Source organism: Polypterus senegalus, chromosome 12, assembly GCF_016835505.1.
Source record: "Polypterus senegalus isolate Bchr_013 chromosome 12, ASM1683550v1, whole genome shotgun sequence".
In the NCBI taxonomy this organism is placed as follows: domain Eukaryota; kingdom Metazoa; phylum Chordata; class Cladistia; order Polypteriformes; family Polypteridae; genus Polypterus; species Polypterus senegalus.
Window position 1 is genome coordinate 147333212 of NC_053165.1, and position 20048 is coordinate 147353259.

Here is a 20048-nt window from a genome sequence, read left to right on the forward strand (position 1 = left end):
ACTTGTTACAAATAGCAAATAAAACTAAGTGTTGAACTGTTCAAATGAACTGAATATGCCCTGACAAGAGTATTATCTGTTTATACTTTAGCTTATTAGGCCCAAAAAGAGAAGATATCTAAAAAGTAGACACCTACTGCAGCAAAGTCCAAACGTACCGAAAGGTTTCTGTGGTTATCTGCCACTTGTGGCGGTCTTTAAGAGAAACCTCCATATCACTACCTATTCTTGTAATCATCGCTGTCTGCCCTCAGAGATACACAGCAGGAAAGAGGCTATTCACCATTGCACTGAGGAAAATAAGCGAGCTCCTTGCTCAGCAATCAGCAGCTGAACACCTCTATCTTATTTTAGGTACCTTTAATTTATCAGAGGACACCTTGACATTACACTTTTCTGTTCATTTTCTTTAAATAGCTAACTGGCATTTCAGTAAGTGAAATGTGCCTGGAATACTGAGAATGGAGAACCTAGAAATTCCTCTCCAACACTTCATTGTAATCATAAGGGGGAGTTAAGCTGTTTAAGGTGTGGTCTTTTAAGTGACAAAGTAAATTATCTATCCATCCATCGGTTAAAAAGAGAGCAGGAAACCCTTCCCAATGACCTAGCTGAAATTCCCATTGTGATTTCTGCAATTGTGTCTAAAGTAATTTCTACCAACGGTATGAATCTTCATCTGCACATGTAGTATTTTAAATGAACACGGTTGGCTCTCATCCAGGCAGGTACCTCTTGGATTGTTAGGTTCCATAAACACTTTATTGTTTTCATACAGTATACAGTGGTGTGAAAAACTGTTTGCCCCCTTCCTGATTTCTTATTCTTTTGCATGTTTGTCACACAAAATGTTTCTGACCATCAAACACATTTAACCATTAGTCAAATATAACACAAGTAAACACAAAATGCAGTTTTTAAATGATGGTTTTTATTATTTAGGGAGAAAAAATCCAAACCTACATGGCCCTGTGTGAAAAAGTAATTGCCCCTTGTTAAAAAATCACCTAACTGTGGTGTATCACACCTGAGTTCAATTTCCGTAGCCACCCCCAGGCCTGATTACTGCCACACCTGTTTCAATCAAGAAATCACTTCAATAGGAGCTGCCTGACACAGAGAAGTAGACCAAAAGCACCTCAAAAGCTAGACATCATGCCAAGAGCCAAAGAAATTCAGGAACAAATGAGAACAGAAGTAATTGAGATCTATCAGTCTGGTAAAGGTTATAAAGCCATTTCTAAAGCTTTGGGACTCCAGCGAACCACAGTGAGAGCCATTATCCACAAATGGCAAAAACATGGAACAGTGGTGAACCTTCCCAGGAGTGGCCGGCCGACCAAAATTACCCCAAGAGCGCAGAGACGACTCATCCGAGAGGTCACAAAGACCCCAGGACAACGTCTAAAGAACTGCAGGCCTCACTTGCCTCAATTAAGGTCAGTGTTCACGACTCCACCATAAGAAAGAGACTGGGCAAAAACGGCCTGCATGGCAGATTTCCAAGACGCAAACCACTGTTAAGCAAAAAGAACATTAGGGCTCGTCTCAATTTTGCTAAGAAACATCTCAATGATTGCCAAGACTTTTGGGAAAATACCTTGTGGACTGATGAGACAAAAGTTGAACTTTTGGAGGCAAATGTCACGTTACATCTGGCGTAAAAGGAACACAGCATTTCAGAAAAAGAACATCATACCACCAGTAAAATATGGTGGTGGTAGTGTGATGGTCTGGGGTTGTTTTGCTGCTTCAGGACCTGGAAGGCTTGCTGTGATAGATGGAACCATGAATTCTACTGTCTGCCAAAAAATCCTGAAGGAGAATGTCCGGCCATCTGTTTGCCAACTCAAGCTGAAGCGATCTTGGGTGCAGCAACAGGACAATGACCCAAAACACACCAGCAAATCCACCTCTGAATGGCTGAAGAAAAACAAAATGAAGACTTTGGAGTGGCCTAGTCAAAGTCCTGACCTGAATCCAATTGAGATGCTATGGCATGACCTTAAAAAGGCGGTTCATGCTAGAAAACCCTCAAATAAAGCTGAATTACAACAATTCTGCAAAGATGAGTGGGCCAAAATTCCTCCAGAGCTGTAAACGACTCATTGCAAGTTATCGCAAACGCTTGATTGCAGTTATTGCTGCTAAGGGTGGCCCAACCAGTTATTAGGTTCAGGGGGCAATTACTTTTTCACACAGGGCCTTGTAGGTTTGGATTTTTTTTCTCCCTAAATAATAAAAACTTCATTTTGTGTTTGCTTGTGTTATATTTGACTAATGGTTAAATGTGTTTGATGATCAGAAACATTTTGTGTGACAAACATGCAAAAGAATAAGAAATCAGGAAGGGGGCAAATAGTTTTTCACACCACTGTATGTACAGTAGTGCAGATTTATTGTTTCTAACACTTTTTATGACCAGGCGTTTGACCAGATATACAGACACACAATATAGCATGCTTCATTCAAAAGAAAAAGCTAAGATCCATTGAAGCAAAAGACAAATCTTTATTCTACAAAATCCCCAGCCTATCATTTAAAAGGCAACAGTGTATATTCTTTAGTTATGAAACCACCTGCTTACAGGCACTTAATATTGCCTTGTTTTTTCAGTTCCTCCTCGACTGCGTGTTTCAAGCAGATGCTGAAATGTAAACAGACTGACTACAGCTGTGGCTGTTCCTTGACTTTATTTAGCAGGTCTTTCTTTCAGAATGTATAGGCATTAATAGTACCATTTTGGGTCTGTTTTTAAAGTGATAGCAAATCTCATTGTAAACATTTCCTAATAAGCATATTCTCATAGACAAGTGTAAAGTATTTTACAAAACACAGGCTGTTTCTTTGGCACTAGTGTGTAAAGAGGACTGCATTTATTTTAGTCTGCTTGCTGTAACAAACGGTGACTCTGACTGCTTAGGCGAATCAGCCCTATTGCTCATATTGCTTGGTACTCGACATGTAGTCTTGCTGAGTGGTATAGATGGTCCTGTGTTTGTCTTGGCTCAAGTTCAACAAGTAGGAAGGCTGACGCATACATGCAGGAGTTTCATTAAATGTACCTCTTCAACAAGAGGTCTACAAAATGAACTGAGAGGAAGTTTGCATTTAGATGTCTTGTGACTCATGTTCAAGGCAGCTGTGTAATTGGATAATTCTTTATGGCTGTGTTGAGATTTCAGAGTCGTCTAAAAAGGGGCATTTCAGAGTCATCAGTAGTAGAATGCTGTAAAGAAATATTAACTCTATGGTTCAAAAGTCTTTCCATCATAAAAATTAGCAGGCTACTAGAAGCTCACAATAATTCAAGTGTTCTTGGTCAGAGTCAACTTTTTAAATGGCAATAAATCATGTGCCAAGTTACACGCATGTTTACGGAGGTCAAATGTTTATTCTGTTTCAGTGTTAGTGGGTCTAAATGTGACCATTGATTCATTCAAGACATTTTTGGGTTTTACAACCTTGAAAAAATTAATTTATGACTGACGTGCAAACATTGGATAATTATTTTAAAGGTGGGTCCATATGTTTTGTAGCTAAAATGTAGAAACAACAAACACCCACATTTACTCTGGACAGTTCCACCTGTTAAAAATACACAATACCACTTTTTTATGTATTTTAATAAATGTGTAAAGACTTTTACAAAAAAGGCAACATTTGGTGCCTTTTTCCAAAAATGTGTGTTTAAACAATAAAAAACTATCTGTAAATAAACACCCACCACAGTTTAGTTTGTGCAATTCTGCCTAAAAATGTGAGTGGTATTTTTTGTGTTCTTACAAGTGTGTTTGGTATTAAAATTAAAATATTAAAAGTGTGCATTGAATAAAGACATACCATTTATGTGGTGATTAATAAACCATAAAATGGTTATAGTTTAGAATATAAAGTAACATTTTTGCCAAATAATTATCCTCTAAGCAAGCAGTGTAATAACTAATAACGGTAAAGAGGTACATTCAGGATTTAGAGTTAAATAAAAAATTGACTCCAATTGTGTGCAAGCCATCAAGTTTTATTTTTCTATATTTCTGCCTTAAAATTAGGAATACAACTTTAATATGTTTTTGTTTTTTATCATTAAAGTAAGGGTGGAGTGTGTAGTGTAGCCTCGGTTTCAGTCCTTTGTATTTTTTTGTAATATTCCAGTTGCCTTCTTTATCCCAAAAGCATGAACAGTATTTTGGGCTAACTGGAGACATAGATTTTTTCATTTAATATTTATTACATACTGTAAGAAAATAAAGTTTCAATTTAAATAATAGGCTGTAAAGAGTCAACACACCACCAAACTCACACTCGCCCATCGAAGGCCAATTTATATTGCCCTATACAACTAACATTCATGTCTTTGGAAGAAGGGAGCGAACTAAAGTACTGAATGTGAACAATCACCTTCTACTTGATTTCTCCCACTTTGACAATTTTCCATTCAAAAAAACTAAACAGTATTAATATTGTATTAATATTGTAATTGGTCCTGTGTATGACATTAAACTGCATCCGCCCTGCAAACAGTCCTCCAGTTTGCAGGGAAATCTTGAGGGTTGGTGGCAGGATTGGCACTTTAGCCACTGTAAAAACTTCACGCAGCTCCAAAATGGCAGACAGGAGTACTTTCTGTTCTCCGTGGGAGTAGCTCTGTGGCACCTGCCCATAGGATGGCTGATCACTTTATAAAAGGGGTTGGGGGAAAGCCCTCGGGAGCCTCATCCCCAGAAGAGTCCAATCCGCCAGAGAGCCAACGGGGTCAGGCCTGTTGGGATGGGAACTGGTGTGGTGTTGAGGCGTCACCCGCTGCACAGCAGCACTCGGGTCCCAGTCTGAGGCGGCCCATCTGGGAAGACACATGAAACATCTTGTCTCTCTGTCATGATAATCATCTGGCTAAGATGTTGGACATCTCTGGGTCCATGGTTCTTGAGGCTGATCCTCTAATTAGCTGTAAACCACACAGTCTCACTGAGATTGCACAGGTGGTGAACTAGCTGAGGTAAGGAAGGCTGCAGGGATCTGTGGTATCTGCGGTGAACTTAACACAGTGTGGTGGTAAGGCTGTCCTCCTTGCATTTTCTTCCATTTGGGAGATGGGCGTCATCCCAACTGACTGGAAAACGAGATTGTCTAGAAAGAGAAGGGTGATCGGCTTGATTGCGATTGCAATTGCAGAAACTACAGGGGAAGAACACTGCTCTCGGTGCTGGGTAAGCCCTTTGGCTACGGTCGTCCTCAATAGGATGCGTGATCACTTGCTCACTCACCAGCGACCGGAGCAGTCTGGTTTTGCACCTAAGAAGTCTACTATCGACTGCATCCTGGCACCGAGTGTTCTCATGGAGTGCAAAAGTGAATATCAGCTGATATTTGTAGCCTTTGTTGATTTTTGTAAAGCATTCGACTCAGTAAATCGAGGTGCCCTGTGGGACATCCCGAGACTTTGCAGGATCCTCCCAAAGTTGCTGAATATTACGGCAGGCCTGTACACAGGTACTGTAAGTGCTGTTCAGAATGGAGGCAGAACCTCTGCGTTTTTCCCAGTTGATTCTGGTGGTCATCAGGGGTGTGTTGTTGCTCCTACTGTGTTCACTGCTTGCATAGACTCGTGGGGTCCAGCAGCTGTGAGGCATCTGTTGGTGAAGAAAGATTCACTGATGTTGACTTTGCCGACGATGCTGTCGTTTTTGCAGAGTCAGTGGAGGCTCTGATCGGGGTGCTTCAAGGGAATGAGCGAGCAGTCCGAGTGTCTGGGCTGGCGAGTGTCCTTATAAAAACCAAGATCCAGACCTTTTAATGATCTCTTGGGCACAGCCATCAGCAGTGTGTCTGTTTGTGGAGAGGGTTTCGACCTTGTCGAGAAGTTTACTCACCTCGGCAATGACAGGTGACTCTTTGTATGAAGTCAGTAGATGGATTATGAGAGCGGGGGGGGATCATGTGGTCGCTGGAAAGTGTGTGTGGTGCTCCCGATATCTTTTGAGTCCCAGTGCTTCATATTTTGATCTATGGTTGCAAGACATGGGTGCTATCCAGTAACCTGAGACGAAGATGGGACTCCTTCAGTACTGTGTCAATTCTGCGCATCCTTAGGTACCGCTGGTTTGACTTTGTGTTGAACAAGTGGTTGCTCACAGAGTCCTAAATGAAGCACATAACCTGCATTATGAGGGAGTGTCAGTTATGGCACTATGGCCGTGTGGCTCGATTTCCCAAGGGTGATCCAGCTCATAGGATGCTCATTGTTGAGGACCACAGCAGCTGGGCAGATAGATGGTCATTTCCAGGGGGTGGGGACTGAAAAGATTGTCTGCTGGGGGGGATTGCCAACCAAGATCCTGAGCCGTTTTGTCATGTGGTGGGACCGGCAATGTGCTGTACCGATGCATGCTCCCTGACCTGACCTGAATATTGTAATGGGAATCGGGAATGGCAGAAACCCCACATAACCTTGGAGACAACATGCTAATCCCCCACCGAATGCACCCAAACTGCAAAGTGAACGCTTACTATGCACTCAGCGACTCGCAACACACAAGTTTTACAAAAGTTTTTTTATCAGTGAAGAGAATGCCCATTCATTGTCACTTTATATCATGAACTGTATACTTTTATGATGTATATATATATATATATATAGTGTCTGTAACTGGACTTGTATGTGTACACAGTATTTTAAAAAAATCAAACATGAAGGCTTTATGTGCTTTTCTATTAGTGTTTTATATTTCAACATATTTCTTGCTGAATGATATTTTTAATTTTCAGTGTTTCCAGTGTCATTACAATAATGTCCTGGTCAGTTTAGCTTTTTTAACCCACCAGTACCCCATGCCGCTTGATTGTGTTAAGTTCATTAAGACAACAATTGCTTCCAGAATGAATAGCAGATTGGCTGCTTTTGAGTTGTGTATAGAAACTAGAATTATTATTTAGAGTATCAAGTAGAGACATGGCCACCACAATATTGTAGTCTGTGAAAATGACTGGAATAGAAAGGAAAAAAGGAGCAACACCAGAAAAGTCAGTGGGGTTGTAAGTAAAAGTGAATTCACACCTCTGATACTGTTGAATGAAATGGCAAACATCAGCCAATTTGTGGCACCTCTACTATAGCTCTCCATATTAAATCCCCCTTTTTAATCAAGAAACTTCTCCAGTGTTTGCATGTTTCATAGTAGGTTAGTATTCAAGCTACACCCACAGGCTGAAGGGTAAACGTGGACAGTAATGTACTGAGACAAAGACAGGAAATTTAGTATTATTAGGGAAGTAGTGAGAAGTCGAGCAAAATTACACCTTTTATTGGCTGACTAAAAAGATTATAAGATGCAAGCGTTTGAGGCAACTCAGGCCCCTTCTTCAGGCGAGATGTAATTATGATTAATGATTACATCTCGCTTGAAGAAGGGGCCTGTTTCTTCCATTTTTCCCTACAAGGTTTTTTTTGGGAGTTTTTCCTTGTCTTCTCAGAGAGTCAAGGCTGGGGGGCTGTCAAGAGGCAAGGCCTGTTAAAGCCCATTGCGGCCCTTCCTGTGTGATTTTGGGTTATACAAAAATAAACTGTATTGTATTGTACAACACCCTAGTACTATTATTAGGAAGTAAAGACCAAGGACTGACTGGGATAGTGGTGTTTTTAACAAAGGATAGTGGTGTTTTTAACAAAGATAAGACAAAGCTATTTACTGTAAATAACCAAGTTCAGTGTGTTTGAGAAATCTGCTTTTTCTGGGCTTAGTTTTGCTCCTGCACCATATACCAAAAAGAGATAAAAAATTTAATATCAAGCGCTCTCGTAAGTACAAGAGAGTGATCATAATTTTAACATGTGGTACAAATTGAGAAATTAGAAATGATATGTTTAGTTTAGTATTTAAGTTGAATGAAAAGAAATGAAAGTATCAAATAAATTGACAAATGTACAACTTGACATATACCAGTAGATTTCCTTGTGAAAAAGATGAATACATCTAATTATTAATCCACAAGTATGTTTGAAATTCTTTATTCATACATAATATAAATAAAAAAAAAATAAACAGTAAGAGTCAAATGAAGGTGCATTTTCTAATTTTTCCATTTTCTTTGTGTCACTTTTGTAGAGAAAGTGGATGCATTCTTAAGAGTTTTTTTCTGGTTTAAATGTAGTAATGTGGGTCTAAAACTATTTGAAAGTTTTCATGAGAATGCAGAAAACTCAAGGAGCTGTCAGTAGCTCTGGACTTGTAGGTGTCATGCTGTTGCCATCTGTTGTAGACATCAATGTCTTTCACCTCTCAGTGACAGTAAATTATCAAGAGCTGACCACGAGGCTCCTTTAAATCCTAGTTTTATTAATGTTTCTTACTCTGCCTATTGTGTAAATTACTCAGGATATCTGCACGTTTAAGTGTAAGCACTGGGTTCCTTATATGTGTGCATTTTATGTAATCCACTTTTGGATTTGAATTTTAAATGTTGATTTTAAGAAAATGTAAATATTGATTCAGTGTGCAGAGTAAAAGTATTTTTGGGTGTGAAATAACTGTCCTTTTACGCTTGTATTTCATTCCACTATTTTGTCTCTTTTACATGCTATTCTATAAATTACTGTCAGGGTCCATTGTTTTTTAACAGCTAATGTAGTCTACTAAATTGTATTCAGAGTACAACAAAGTTTTCTTCTTAGCACCTAAAGTGTAATAAAAAAAAGGGTGTAGTATTTCTCTTTCTAAAACAGATTATTTTCTGACTGCCAGGTATTTTTTTTTTGCCCTGTAAAAATTACCTTTCATTGTGCTTGTTATTATCTGTATTTATACATTGTTACTGGATGTACGTTTTAATGAAAATGATACCTTTTAAGATTGTGATATTTATTCAGGGTTACTTGCTTAAATTACAGTATTTTAAAAGTGCAAGCATACATTGTATCTCAGCAGTGTGGCCTGAACTGAACCAGAGTTTATTTTGCCACTAACATTTGTTCTTCACACAAATGGGGCAGATCTGCTTAGGAAACCATACGCAACAAAGCCGTCTGCTGTGTGATGAAGGTCTTTTTTTGATTATTGTATATAACATACAAATTACGCATGTAACAGGCTTATTTATCAGTATTTGTTTTTTATTTATCATATATATTTTTATAGATCCCCTTTTTTTTTTTTACAGCAGCTGTGTTGAGGTTTTGCCTTCAGTGCCACCTGACCGTTGCACTTTAACGTGTTTACTGATCGCTATAGCGACCATCAGTAGTGCCGTTAAATGGCCTCATCACTACTGTCAACAAAAGCACTTTGTTTCTTTCCCTCCTCTTTTTAAACTGTACAGTAGTTCTTGTTCTAACCTTCAAAATGAAATTCACAGTTCTGTAAGGAGGATTTCAAGAGGTATTTTGACTGTTTTAATTGCTGTTTTTATTTTTTTTTAATTTTAGACAAGAGATGATTTTCTTGGACAGGTTGATGTTCCTCTTCACCATTTGCCTGTAAGTTTTCATTAAATGTACTAAAGCTGTTTATAGCATGGATTACTCAATTTAAATGTTTGGCAGATTTATTTAGTTTTTAAATAGATGATCATTCCTGGTATCATTAAAATGTTAAGCAGATATACTGATCTGTGCATCTAAGTTGGCATTTTTTTTCTTTAAAGTATCTACTGCATTGCAGAATGTCACTTTGTCTACTTATCTATTAGACATTACGTGGCAAGCGTTTATGCAGCATTGCCAGCAAACAGTATTCTTATTTATTTACCCTCCATATTTTAGGCTTGAATAATTTGCTTACAAATATTATATTTTGGATTTTGATGAAGCAGAAGACCTTTGATAGTGAATGCCATCTTAAAATATGTCACACATTTAATACCATTTTACATCAAGTTTAGGTTTTGAACTGAGGGAGGTGTCTCCTCTAACCAACTGATGAACCCTCAAATTTTAGAAGAGATTTTAATTAATGCCTAGGCATTTTTTCGTATTTTCTAGCTGGTATTACAACTGAATGGCTGTCCATCATAAACAAATTCAAGTCTTGTTCACATACTCGCATTTAAAAGGTGATTACGATTTATAAAGGGTAAATGGTGTGGGAATGTGCAAACACCAGATTTTATAAATCAGATTTTTTTATTTTTTTTTTGGCATGCACATATTTTCACGCTCAAATCCAAATAAACTTTTATAAATGATGCCCCAGGTTAGGTTGCTGTTCCAGGAACGTGTTTGTGACTCCAAATGACTCAACTTTGGAGAAAATGGATCCAGTTTAAATTTGCTGCCAAAACAACCTCTTTACATTGGAGTAAAAAGAGGAATGAAGGAACTTAACTCTCTACAGAAAGAGAAAGGAAGGCCAGCCAGTGTTTCTGACTAGGATGTTGACAGTTAAGTACCAGTTGTTAGGTCAGATTGCTTCTCCAACTACTAGTTTAGAATTCTGTTTTGTGCTATAATGGTATATGCAGAGAGCTTTAGAAAGCCTTGTAATACAAAAAGATCTATGGAAATTTTTATCGATTTGATTAATTTGGTTAAGTAGTCAAGACCAAAAAAAAAATGACTACTTCCAGATCATGCATGTCCTCTAATTTCTTACAAGCACTTTTAATTTAGACAGTCGCTTCAAATAGTAGAAGCCTGACAGCCAACAGAGCAGTTTAAATTGGAGAATCTGCTGCAGGAGCTGGCCTGTGCTTTGTGCCAAGACTATGGAGCACTCCATTCTGAGTCTCACATGGAAAGATTTATTTCTATAAGGCATTCTTTGTATGTTATTGTGCTTTGATCTCCAAATCAGCAAATGTCACACTCCTCTCATTATTGATCAATTTAAACATCACCTAACATCATTTCATTTGCTAGCATTTAGCCAAAGAAAAGTAACTGATATGGGTAGAAAGATCGACAATTGAGGAGTAAAATATTTGGGAGCAGCTCTGGGTTGTTAGGCTTTAATGACTGAATACCATATCTTGAAGTGGCAGATCTGGAGCAGAAGCATGGAGAGTAATCACCTTGTTTTTTTATTTATTTCAGACTGAAAATCCTAATAGTGAAAGACCGTACACCTTTAAGGATTTTCTTCTTCACCCACGAAGGTTAGCATTCCACCAATATTTGTGTGTTCTTAAACTGTGCTTTTATGTATTCATTTGGAATGAGAATATACACGTCTTTTGAATACACTGTAAATGTAACAGTACTACTATGAATCCCCTTAAAGCTCTTGAACTGCAGTTACATTCCTGGTTGTTGTGTTTAGTAGAGTTATTCTTCTCATATTAACATTAATGTATTTTTACAATCCGGGGCCAGTCAGTCAGTGCATTAGCAAATGTAGATTGCTTTGCTTGCATATGCTCTACTGTGGACTGGCTCCTTGTTAACAGTGAATTTATGCCATTTTTCACTAACTTCCTCAGATACTGACAAGGATAAAGAGCTTATAGAAGGTTTCAATTTTTTTTACGTTTAGATTTATATACCCAATGTTATGATAGCGTATGAACCCAACTTGAGAGTGTGATTCTTACTCTTTTTTCATTGTAAGTATGCTATATAATAACATACACTGTACATCTTTACATATTTATACCTCCCCGGGTGTGTGTTGTGCCCTCTGTTTTTCCTGGGAAATAATGGTACGGTGTATGACGGCTTGGATTCATTTCTGACATTGTGTGAGGTGAATTCTTAATTTACTGTTTTCCAGAATGAATCGCTTTCCTTCATTCTACCGCAGTTCTTCTGGAATTTTATAAATATGTTGTAGCAGCTGGATGAGTTATTATGAGGGAAGTTGAAGTTTATTACAAACCGTGATTTGTTTGTATTTTTTCTAAAAACATTCCAAATTTTAAAAGCACATTCCCTAAATGTTTCTGAATAATCCTGTGGGGCTTCATTTGAAAATCCTGCCAGTGTTTGTGGCCACCTGAACCCAGTGTGCCCAGAAAGAGGGCCTTTAGCCTGCTAGAATAAAAAGTGAACTTCAGGAAAAACTGGCTGCTGCTTGGGTTTGGATTTGCTCATCCAAGGCCATGAACAGCTGGGTGTTTGGCAAGAAGTTAAAATAAGCGATTATGAAAAAGAAAAAAATTGGATTGGTCATGCTAAATAAGTTCCTTAAAATAAATGTATTTTTTTTATTATTTTAGTCACAAATCCAGGGTGAAAGGTCATCTTAGACTTAAAATGACATACCTTCCAAAAGGAAATGGATCAGAAGAAGATAACACAGAGCAGACAGATGATTTGGAGGTGAGTATTACCTTCTTTCTTTTAAAGCTGCAGTTTCCTCTTGTTTATCTTCCTTCTTTAAAAACTTTTTGTTGAATACATCTCTTCAATTCAGTTCAGAGTTGGTTGTATTGTAGTAATTGTAGTAGATTTGTGAAATTATAATTTACTAATTAAACAAAAAACACTTTTGGTTGATTATATCATTCTCAAGACATGGCTGGTTCTCTGGAGCATGCAGTATAGGAAACTCAACTTAAAAAACATCAAGGCTGCAGTCTGTCGCTCCACGAATGAATGAAATAATGGCGGGTGGTGCACTCACAGGTCCATTTTCCGGGGTTCAGATCCTATGCCCATGTAATGTGTGTGTGTGAACTTTGTGTGTTCTCCCAGTGTCTGCTTTGACTTTCCTTTAGGTGTTCAGGTTTTTGTTCCAAGCCCCACAAAACATGCATTTATTAGCCACATGTGAGTGCGAATGAGCGTATGAGTGTTATTGTGGTGTACAGGTGTCACGTCCAGAACTGGCATGATTGGCTGTGGTTGCCCATGACCCTGAATAGGATGAAGTACAGTCGATTCCTGTTAATCGAACCACATCGGGACGCGATCATTTTGGTCCTAATAACCGGCTGGTCCGATTACACGAACATGCCCTTTACATGTGCAACCAAGACGGGACGTGCTATAAGTAACATATTAAAATGTCATTATGACTTTTATTGTGCTGCACATGCGTATGGCGAACGTACAAACAAGAACTACGTACATGTACGGTTGCTTACAACTTTTTTTATTGAAAAAGAAATCTACAAATTCTTTGAAACGATCTACACGACACTCAGCAATAAAAAAAGGTCACTTTACCAAATTCCAGTCAACGTTTGAAGAACTTTTCTAGTGTGATCTGACGCATTCTGTTGACGCACTGCACTTGTTTACGCTCGACTTCATGTCGCCGGCTACTGGGCAGTCCGTTTTAGGAAAAAAAGGGCAGGCATGTTCACCCCCATTGGTTTGCACTTGGTACAAATTTTCCGACTTCCTGACCTTTGATAAAAGCATAAATTCTACTGGGGAGCCCAGGGATCCTCCCGATGTCGCTGACCCGCTTTACATCCGCTTTCCAAGGGCGACTTGTGGCTTCTTTTTCTTATTCTCTGTCCTGTTCTTTGGTCCGATTAAACGGAATTTTGGTCCAAATAAGCGAACAATATTAGGCTTATGTAATATGATCTGTTTCGGTTCTTTAGGATTCGGTCCGAATAAGCGGCTGGTCCGATTAACAGGTGGTCCAATTAACCGGAATCGACTGTAGTTTTGAGAATGAAATGTTGTGTTATTTATCTTTTACTGAAGCTGAAGCTTTTTGTTAATTTGTAAGTGACTGGGAAGAAGAGTGTCCCAACCATGTCTACATGCTAGTTGTAAAGTATACTAAGTTGTTTTTTTTACTGCCATTATATCAAACTGCATAACAAACTTTATACATTGAAATCTGTGTGGTTATATTATTTGAAATGTGATATTAATAGGAGATATAAAATATGTGGGCTATCTGCTCCAAAACTCTCATTTTAAGGTGTACAGATTGATTAAAGAGTTCTTTCAAAGGTGAAAGTAAGCAGTATGTCATCTCTGTTTTTGTCTGTGCCTGATTCTGTATTTACGCTAGTTTTCTGTGTAAAGTGTTTTTTTTTTTTTTTATACAGTATTGACTGAAAGGGGCGAGTAGGGCCTACAGTAAGTAACTTCAGGCAGGTTGGTTTGCACCAGAACTGGATAAGGGAATCTTACTCCCATTTATGTGAATCCCATTTTTGTATATTTTTAGCATAAAATTTTGCGCTTCCATCATTCCTGCTAATAGCTGATAAGGACAGGGACAGTGTAAATGGCAGCAAATGCTTGATAGGTCAGCTTATTTGTCAGTAAAAGGATGTCGCTGTGTGCGTTTGTCGGTTTGACAGTGTGTTTTCATGTCAAATTGACATGAAGGTCTTCATACAATACAATAACTGAAACCTACTGCCTATGTGCTTTCAAAGAGCCTTCTCATATTTCTCTGGAGCGAGTTCATCACTTTTTAAGCTTACCCAATATGCCTGGCAGCCTGTGACTTTAGTTGGAATTGTTAAAGTAAGTGACATTGCTTCGTATACGTTAAAGAACTCTATAAATGTTACACTTCACAAGGCAGAGGTGCTTTACTTTTACATATAGCTGTAATGACAATGCATTTTTTAATATTTATTACTAGTCAGAGGAGATGTCAAACGTGATAACTGTAGTTGCATATCTAGTTGTCAGAGTGCATGAATAACAGATGCAAGGGAAGGCAAACTACATAACTGAATGACAACTTTGCAGCACAGTTTCACCGTTCCAAAGATGAAAGGTGATTTCAAGCTCGCTCCTTTTTCTAACAGCCAATAACTTTCTGCCTGATTGCACCGGTGCTTACAAATTCTTTCAATGTATGGCGAGTTCAGCCTTCCATCTCTGCCCTTTATATTTCTTTTTACATTCTGTCGTGGTACGTAAAATAAAAGACATCAGACAGACATGTCTGTCTTCTGCTTGTGAGGTCCAAACGTGTGCTTCCGTTGTTTACGTGTGGCTGCACTGCATGAATTATTATGTGTGCTCTGTGACTTAAGACAACATCAGACCTGTTGGTTGTGAGGTGAGTCGCAGACTACATGCTAAAGTGCACAAGCGCAAGTCACGAGACCGTAGTGCCCCAGACTCACTATGATTATGTAAATGAAGTTTGTGGCTGAAAATCGCTGGAAAAACCTTGTAGTGTGACAGTTGTACTCAGCAAATTACGTGTTCCTTCCTGGCCTTGTATAAACTGTGAGAAAAGCTGTCAAAGCACTTCTGTGACTTCCCTGCCTTTGTGTCTGGAGGTTATTAAAGTTGATGCAGGCAGACAACGGCAAAAGTAGCAAGTAGCACTCTTTCTTTTAACTGGAAAGCTTAGTAAATAAGGTACCGAAGTGGTTGGTGGTACTGCTTCACAGATCCTTTGGGCCACGTGGAGTCTGCATGATGTCTTCATAGATTTTCTTTTGGGTTCTCCAGTGTTCCTCCATATCCTCAAAGACAACATGCAGGTTAGATAGATGGATAGGCTGAACAGATTCCATTTTGGAGTAAGTGAGTGGACTCTGCGGTGGACTTGGTGCTCTGTCCGGGGCTCTTTCTTACCATGCACTCGGTGCCTTTGGGTAGTCGATAGGCTTTGAAATGAATTTAGTAGATTTGACCAAGCTGTTCATATTTACACGTAGTTCTATTCAAACTCTGGATTACAACTCCTGTTTGTTTCAATAGGTAATGTTACTTTCTTTCAGTAACCAGACTTAAAGGGATTTTTATACATCTTCTTACATTTTATCATATTAATTTATGAACAACCTTCATTTTTTATTGCTTTAATAAAAAAGCGAACATTTTTGCCAAACCTTGCAGTGTACTGTTTGATTTCTGTTTTTGAATATTTTAATTATTAAAAAAAAATGTATTTCTGATACATCCAGCAGTTTATTAATTTTACAAACGTAAGATAATCTAACATTTTTTTTTAAATACACTGGTTCCTTCACTAAAATCTAAAACTGATGGACTAAAAATATTGAGTGAAAGTGGCTTAAGCAAATGTACTGATGAAGTTCAAGTTAAAGTGCATGCCTGTTTTTAGTGTGGGGTCTTCTAAAAGCCATTATAGTGTTTGTAACGGGTGTGTAAGTGAGTAATGGGCATTTCACTCGTATTAACTGTTAATATGAAGCTCAATCATTTGGAAAACTTCACACCCTTAATGGATTTCATTTCATCCATTTTTTATAGGGAAACAAATACTTAAACATACCAGCAAAACTGGTACAAGACGGATCAGTAATCTGACAATCTGTACTGCCTGCATGTCAGTATGGTTATTGGTCTAAAAGCCCAGTATCAGGCAGCCGCTAGTTTTAAGGAGATCCTTTAGTGCTGTAGTGCTGCTAATGACAGTTTTGGCCTGAAAACCTGAAGTGGAAGCCAGTAACAAAAAAAAAATAAAAATGCAGCACTTGATACTAAGAAGACTGGTTTATCCCAGGGAGTGAGGATCAGAAGACTACTGTTTTATGTTTGGAAAAATGGTTTATTAGGCCATGTGAAGGCTAATAAAAAATGCTGTGTTATAAGGCCCAAGCAGAACCATTGTTTTCTGTGTGTTTTCCCTTGTGGTCTCTTTACTGTTGTGTATCTATTTTATAAAGGCCTTTTTTGTATATCTTCACGGTCTGGTGGCATTTATGCCCAGGAATTTTGGGTGGTGCCACAAAAGCTTTCCACTTTGAATCACAGTTTTTAATCTAAAGCCATCTGTAATTTTATTCTTTGTTGAAAGGGGTGTGAGTGACTTGGGGAATTGAAAAAGAATATTTTTTTTCCCTGGCACTCTGTACTAATCAGTTGGCATGTTGTAAAAGCGCCTAATGCTTACTTGAGGCAATTTTTAGAATTTGGTTTTGTATTTTAGAAAAAGTCCTGGGTGGTTCTGTTTCCACCGTCCAGTTTGTTTCCAGAAGTAGGACATCCAACATCTATTGCTGCTTTATTTTGTTGAATAGTGAATTCGATTAAGCAGCCTTGAGAATGGAATATTTAATGTAGATATTTCATTAAAACCTTCTTCATTTTAAAAACTTTTGTCAAATGTTCCTAAAAAAGCTTACAAACTGAAAAAAACGTTGAGAGCTAATGATTTTTAATTACACTTTATTATTTGTAGTCTGGCTGGGAAATCTTAGATCTGCAAGACACAACTGGAAGACGTCATCTACTTCCTGCACTCCCTGCAGGCTGGGAAGAAAGACAGGATAACTTGGGCAGAACCTACTATGTCAACCATGAGACTCGGACCACGCAGTGGCAGAGACCCACATTTCAGTATGTTTTTGATCTGAGTGATCCCAGGATGTTTGATCAGTTTTGGCTAAATTTAGAGCAAGTTGAGCTCATTGTAGGGCTAATTGTGCCACTTGATATTTACCTGACATGCATTTGGGCAAATCTATAAGTAGAATGCTGTGTGGAAATTGCAAGGATTGATAAGTAAGTAATGAAATATTAAGTAGTATCTTGGAAAATCTGTCTTATAAAAATATAATTTAGGCTGTCTTTTCTGCATGAAACATTTGTGTGTTTATTCATATAGTGTCTGGAACTTGTTTTTTTTTTTTGTTCCTTTTTCCTGGCCTGAAGGCTGTCTAATGATGACTGGGTTAGATGTCACTCACAGCAGTACTCTACCTGATGAAGCAGGCACCTTAATGCATTCTCATTGTGAAATTCTTTTTAGGCTCTAAGCAATATTAGAGCGTTGCTTTAGTTATTGGAAATTCTAGAATATTCCCTGAAGTGTATGTTTTTCAGTTGCTACATAAATATACCAAATTAAAACAGTAAATAGTCAGTCAGTCATTATCCAACCCACTATATCCTAACACAGGGTCACGGGGGGTCTGCTGGAGCCAATCCCAGCCAGCACAGGGCGCAGGGCAGGAAACAAACCCTAGGCATGGTGCCAACCTACCGCTGGGCACATACACACACACACACACCAAGCACACACTAGGGATAATTTAGAATCATCAATGCACCTAACCTGCATGTCTTTGGACTGTGGGAGGAAACCCACGCAGACACAGGGAGAACAGGCAAACTCCACGCTGGGAGGACCCGGGAAGCAAACCCAGGTCTCCTTACAGCGAGGCAGCAGCGCTACCCACTGCGCCAACGTGCCGCCCAAAATAGTAAACGGCTAAATAATAATTTTTAAAAGTAAACCTTGAATCTCGTACCCATTGTTCACCGTGTGAAATCTTATTAGATGAACTGACGATTTCCAGATTTTGAGTGTAAATGTGCATGTAATTAATTTGTTCCTCATCCAGGACAGTTTTTTATTTTGTGTCCTGTAGTGCACAATGCCACTTCAACCCTGAATTGGACTTTAAAATGTTATGCTGTGTCCGTATACTGTGAACTTCCACTCGTCTACTACATTAAGGGTTGGTAAAGTGGATCCTGATTGCTTAGTTAGAAACCAATCCTTCCCAGTAACAGATCTTATTATTTAATTTAATGGCTTATTAGTGTTTTTAGTCTGTCATTTCAGGTCATTCTTATATCATAGATTTTTTGCATTCCAAGGATATCATCCAAATGATTTGTAGCCTAAAGTGGAAGAAGAATTCTCAGTCTTTTACTTTTTTTCTGTTGAGTTTTCTTTCAAATATTTTGTTAAACCAAATAGTTAACAAGTAATACACACAGGTGTTGATAGAAACCAGTTAGATGGATAACTGCTGGTTCCTTTGTTGTTTATATCGTGCTGCTAATTAGGAGCAATTACAAACAGTGAATGCAGCTTTTTAGGACTAAATTAAGCAGTTCAGGGTGGAAATTTAAAGTAATACGGGTAAAATGAAGCATAAAAATGTAGCTTTAGCAATATGTGCTTCATCGGCGACAGTTGACTTTTCATTAAGCAGTTGGGTTGCAACAGAAAAGAGCAACTACCTCCCACCAGCATCCACTTTGTACACCCCTGAAACTAAATGATGGCGGAGCAAAAACATCTCATCTGGTAACCTTTTGGAGACGGCATTCAAATAGCCTTCCGTACTGTGTTTGATTAATTGGTTAACTTTTTCACAAGTAGTTTCCACTGTGTAAGGTATGTCAATCAATCAATCAATCAACATTTATTTATATAGCACATATTCATACAAAAAATGTAGCTCAAAGTGCTTTACAAAATGAATAGAGAAATAGAAGACACAATAAAAGATAAACATAAGTCAACATTAATTAACATAGAATAAGAGTAAGGTCCGATGGCCAGGGTGGACAGAAAAAACAAAAAAAACTCCAAAAGCTGGAGAAAAAAATAAAATCTGTAGGGGTTCCAGACCACGAGACCGCCCAGTCCCCTCTGGGCAATCTACCTAACATAAATCAAACAGTCCTCTTTGTATTTAGGGTTTTCAAACAGCAGAATGGTTCAAAATTAATCAATTTCTGTTTGTCAGCAAATTAATTAATTATTAATGGAAACTTTACTTTTATCCATCCCAGAGAATAATGTAATAACTTGTTTAGCATTTTACTGATCCTTTTTGAAATGTGGCTTTTATCAGAATGGAGCATCCTGTTTTCATGTCCTCCTCTAGTACTTGCTTATTCAATTACTCTTTATACAGTTTTGACCAGCTACGATTTAATTATTCATCTTTGTCACTTTTGTTTGTCGTAATGTTCCCAGTGCATGTTTTCTTAGTCTATGTTCACGCACTAATTCTTTTTTGCTGGCTTCCTTAATCCGACTTACAAATATAAATAATTATCAGTAATTCACCATCCATTCCTATGCGAGTTTCTGTCCACTCCTTTTCAGTTCCTTCCTGTAATTTGTAATAAAACCTGATTTTGTGTCCTTGGCAGAGCATCCTTAATTAAATGTATCTTCTATTTTCTATAGTAGTTTGACTCCATCTAATGAGACAAATTCTAAGTTTAGAAAAATGTTACTTTATTCAGTTTGTTCACGTCTCAAATATAGAAAAAAATATCTAATTTTATACAGCTTGAAAAAAATTCTACTTTACAGTCATTCGTGTTTGTGTGTGTGCAGGTCGCCCAAGGGTGATTCCTCATTTTTGACCAGTTTAATCAGGAGAAGTTCTTATTCCCCTTCTCTTTCTCTGTACTGGTAAAAGTGTATTCAGAAAATTACCTTAATGTACTGTATTTTAAT

At 38.0% G+C, this 20048-nt stretch overlaps 1 protein-coding gene across 2 annotated transcripts in view; it reads left to right on the top strand.

The window, feature by feature from the left end:
• nedd4a (NEDD4 E3 ubiquitin protein ligase a) overlaps positions 1–20048 on the top strand; it is a 116597-nt gene that overhangs the window by 73693 nt on the left and 22856 nt on the right. For both annotated transcript variants that reach the window (XM_039770253.1, XM_039770254.1), the window contains exons 6-9: positions 9422–9472; positions 11027–11088; positions 12148–12250; positions 17019–17176. In XM_039770253.1, coding sequence (XP_039626187.1) covers positions 9422–9472; positions 11027–11088; positions 12148–12250; positions 17019–17176 — 374 coding nt within the window. The remainder of the gene's footprint in view (positions 1–9421; positions 9473–11026; positions 11089–12147; positions 12251–17018; positions 17177–20048) is intronic.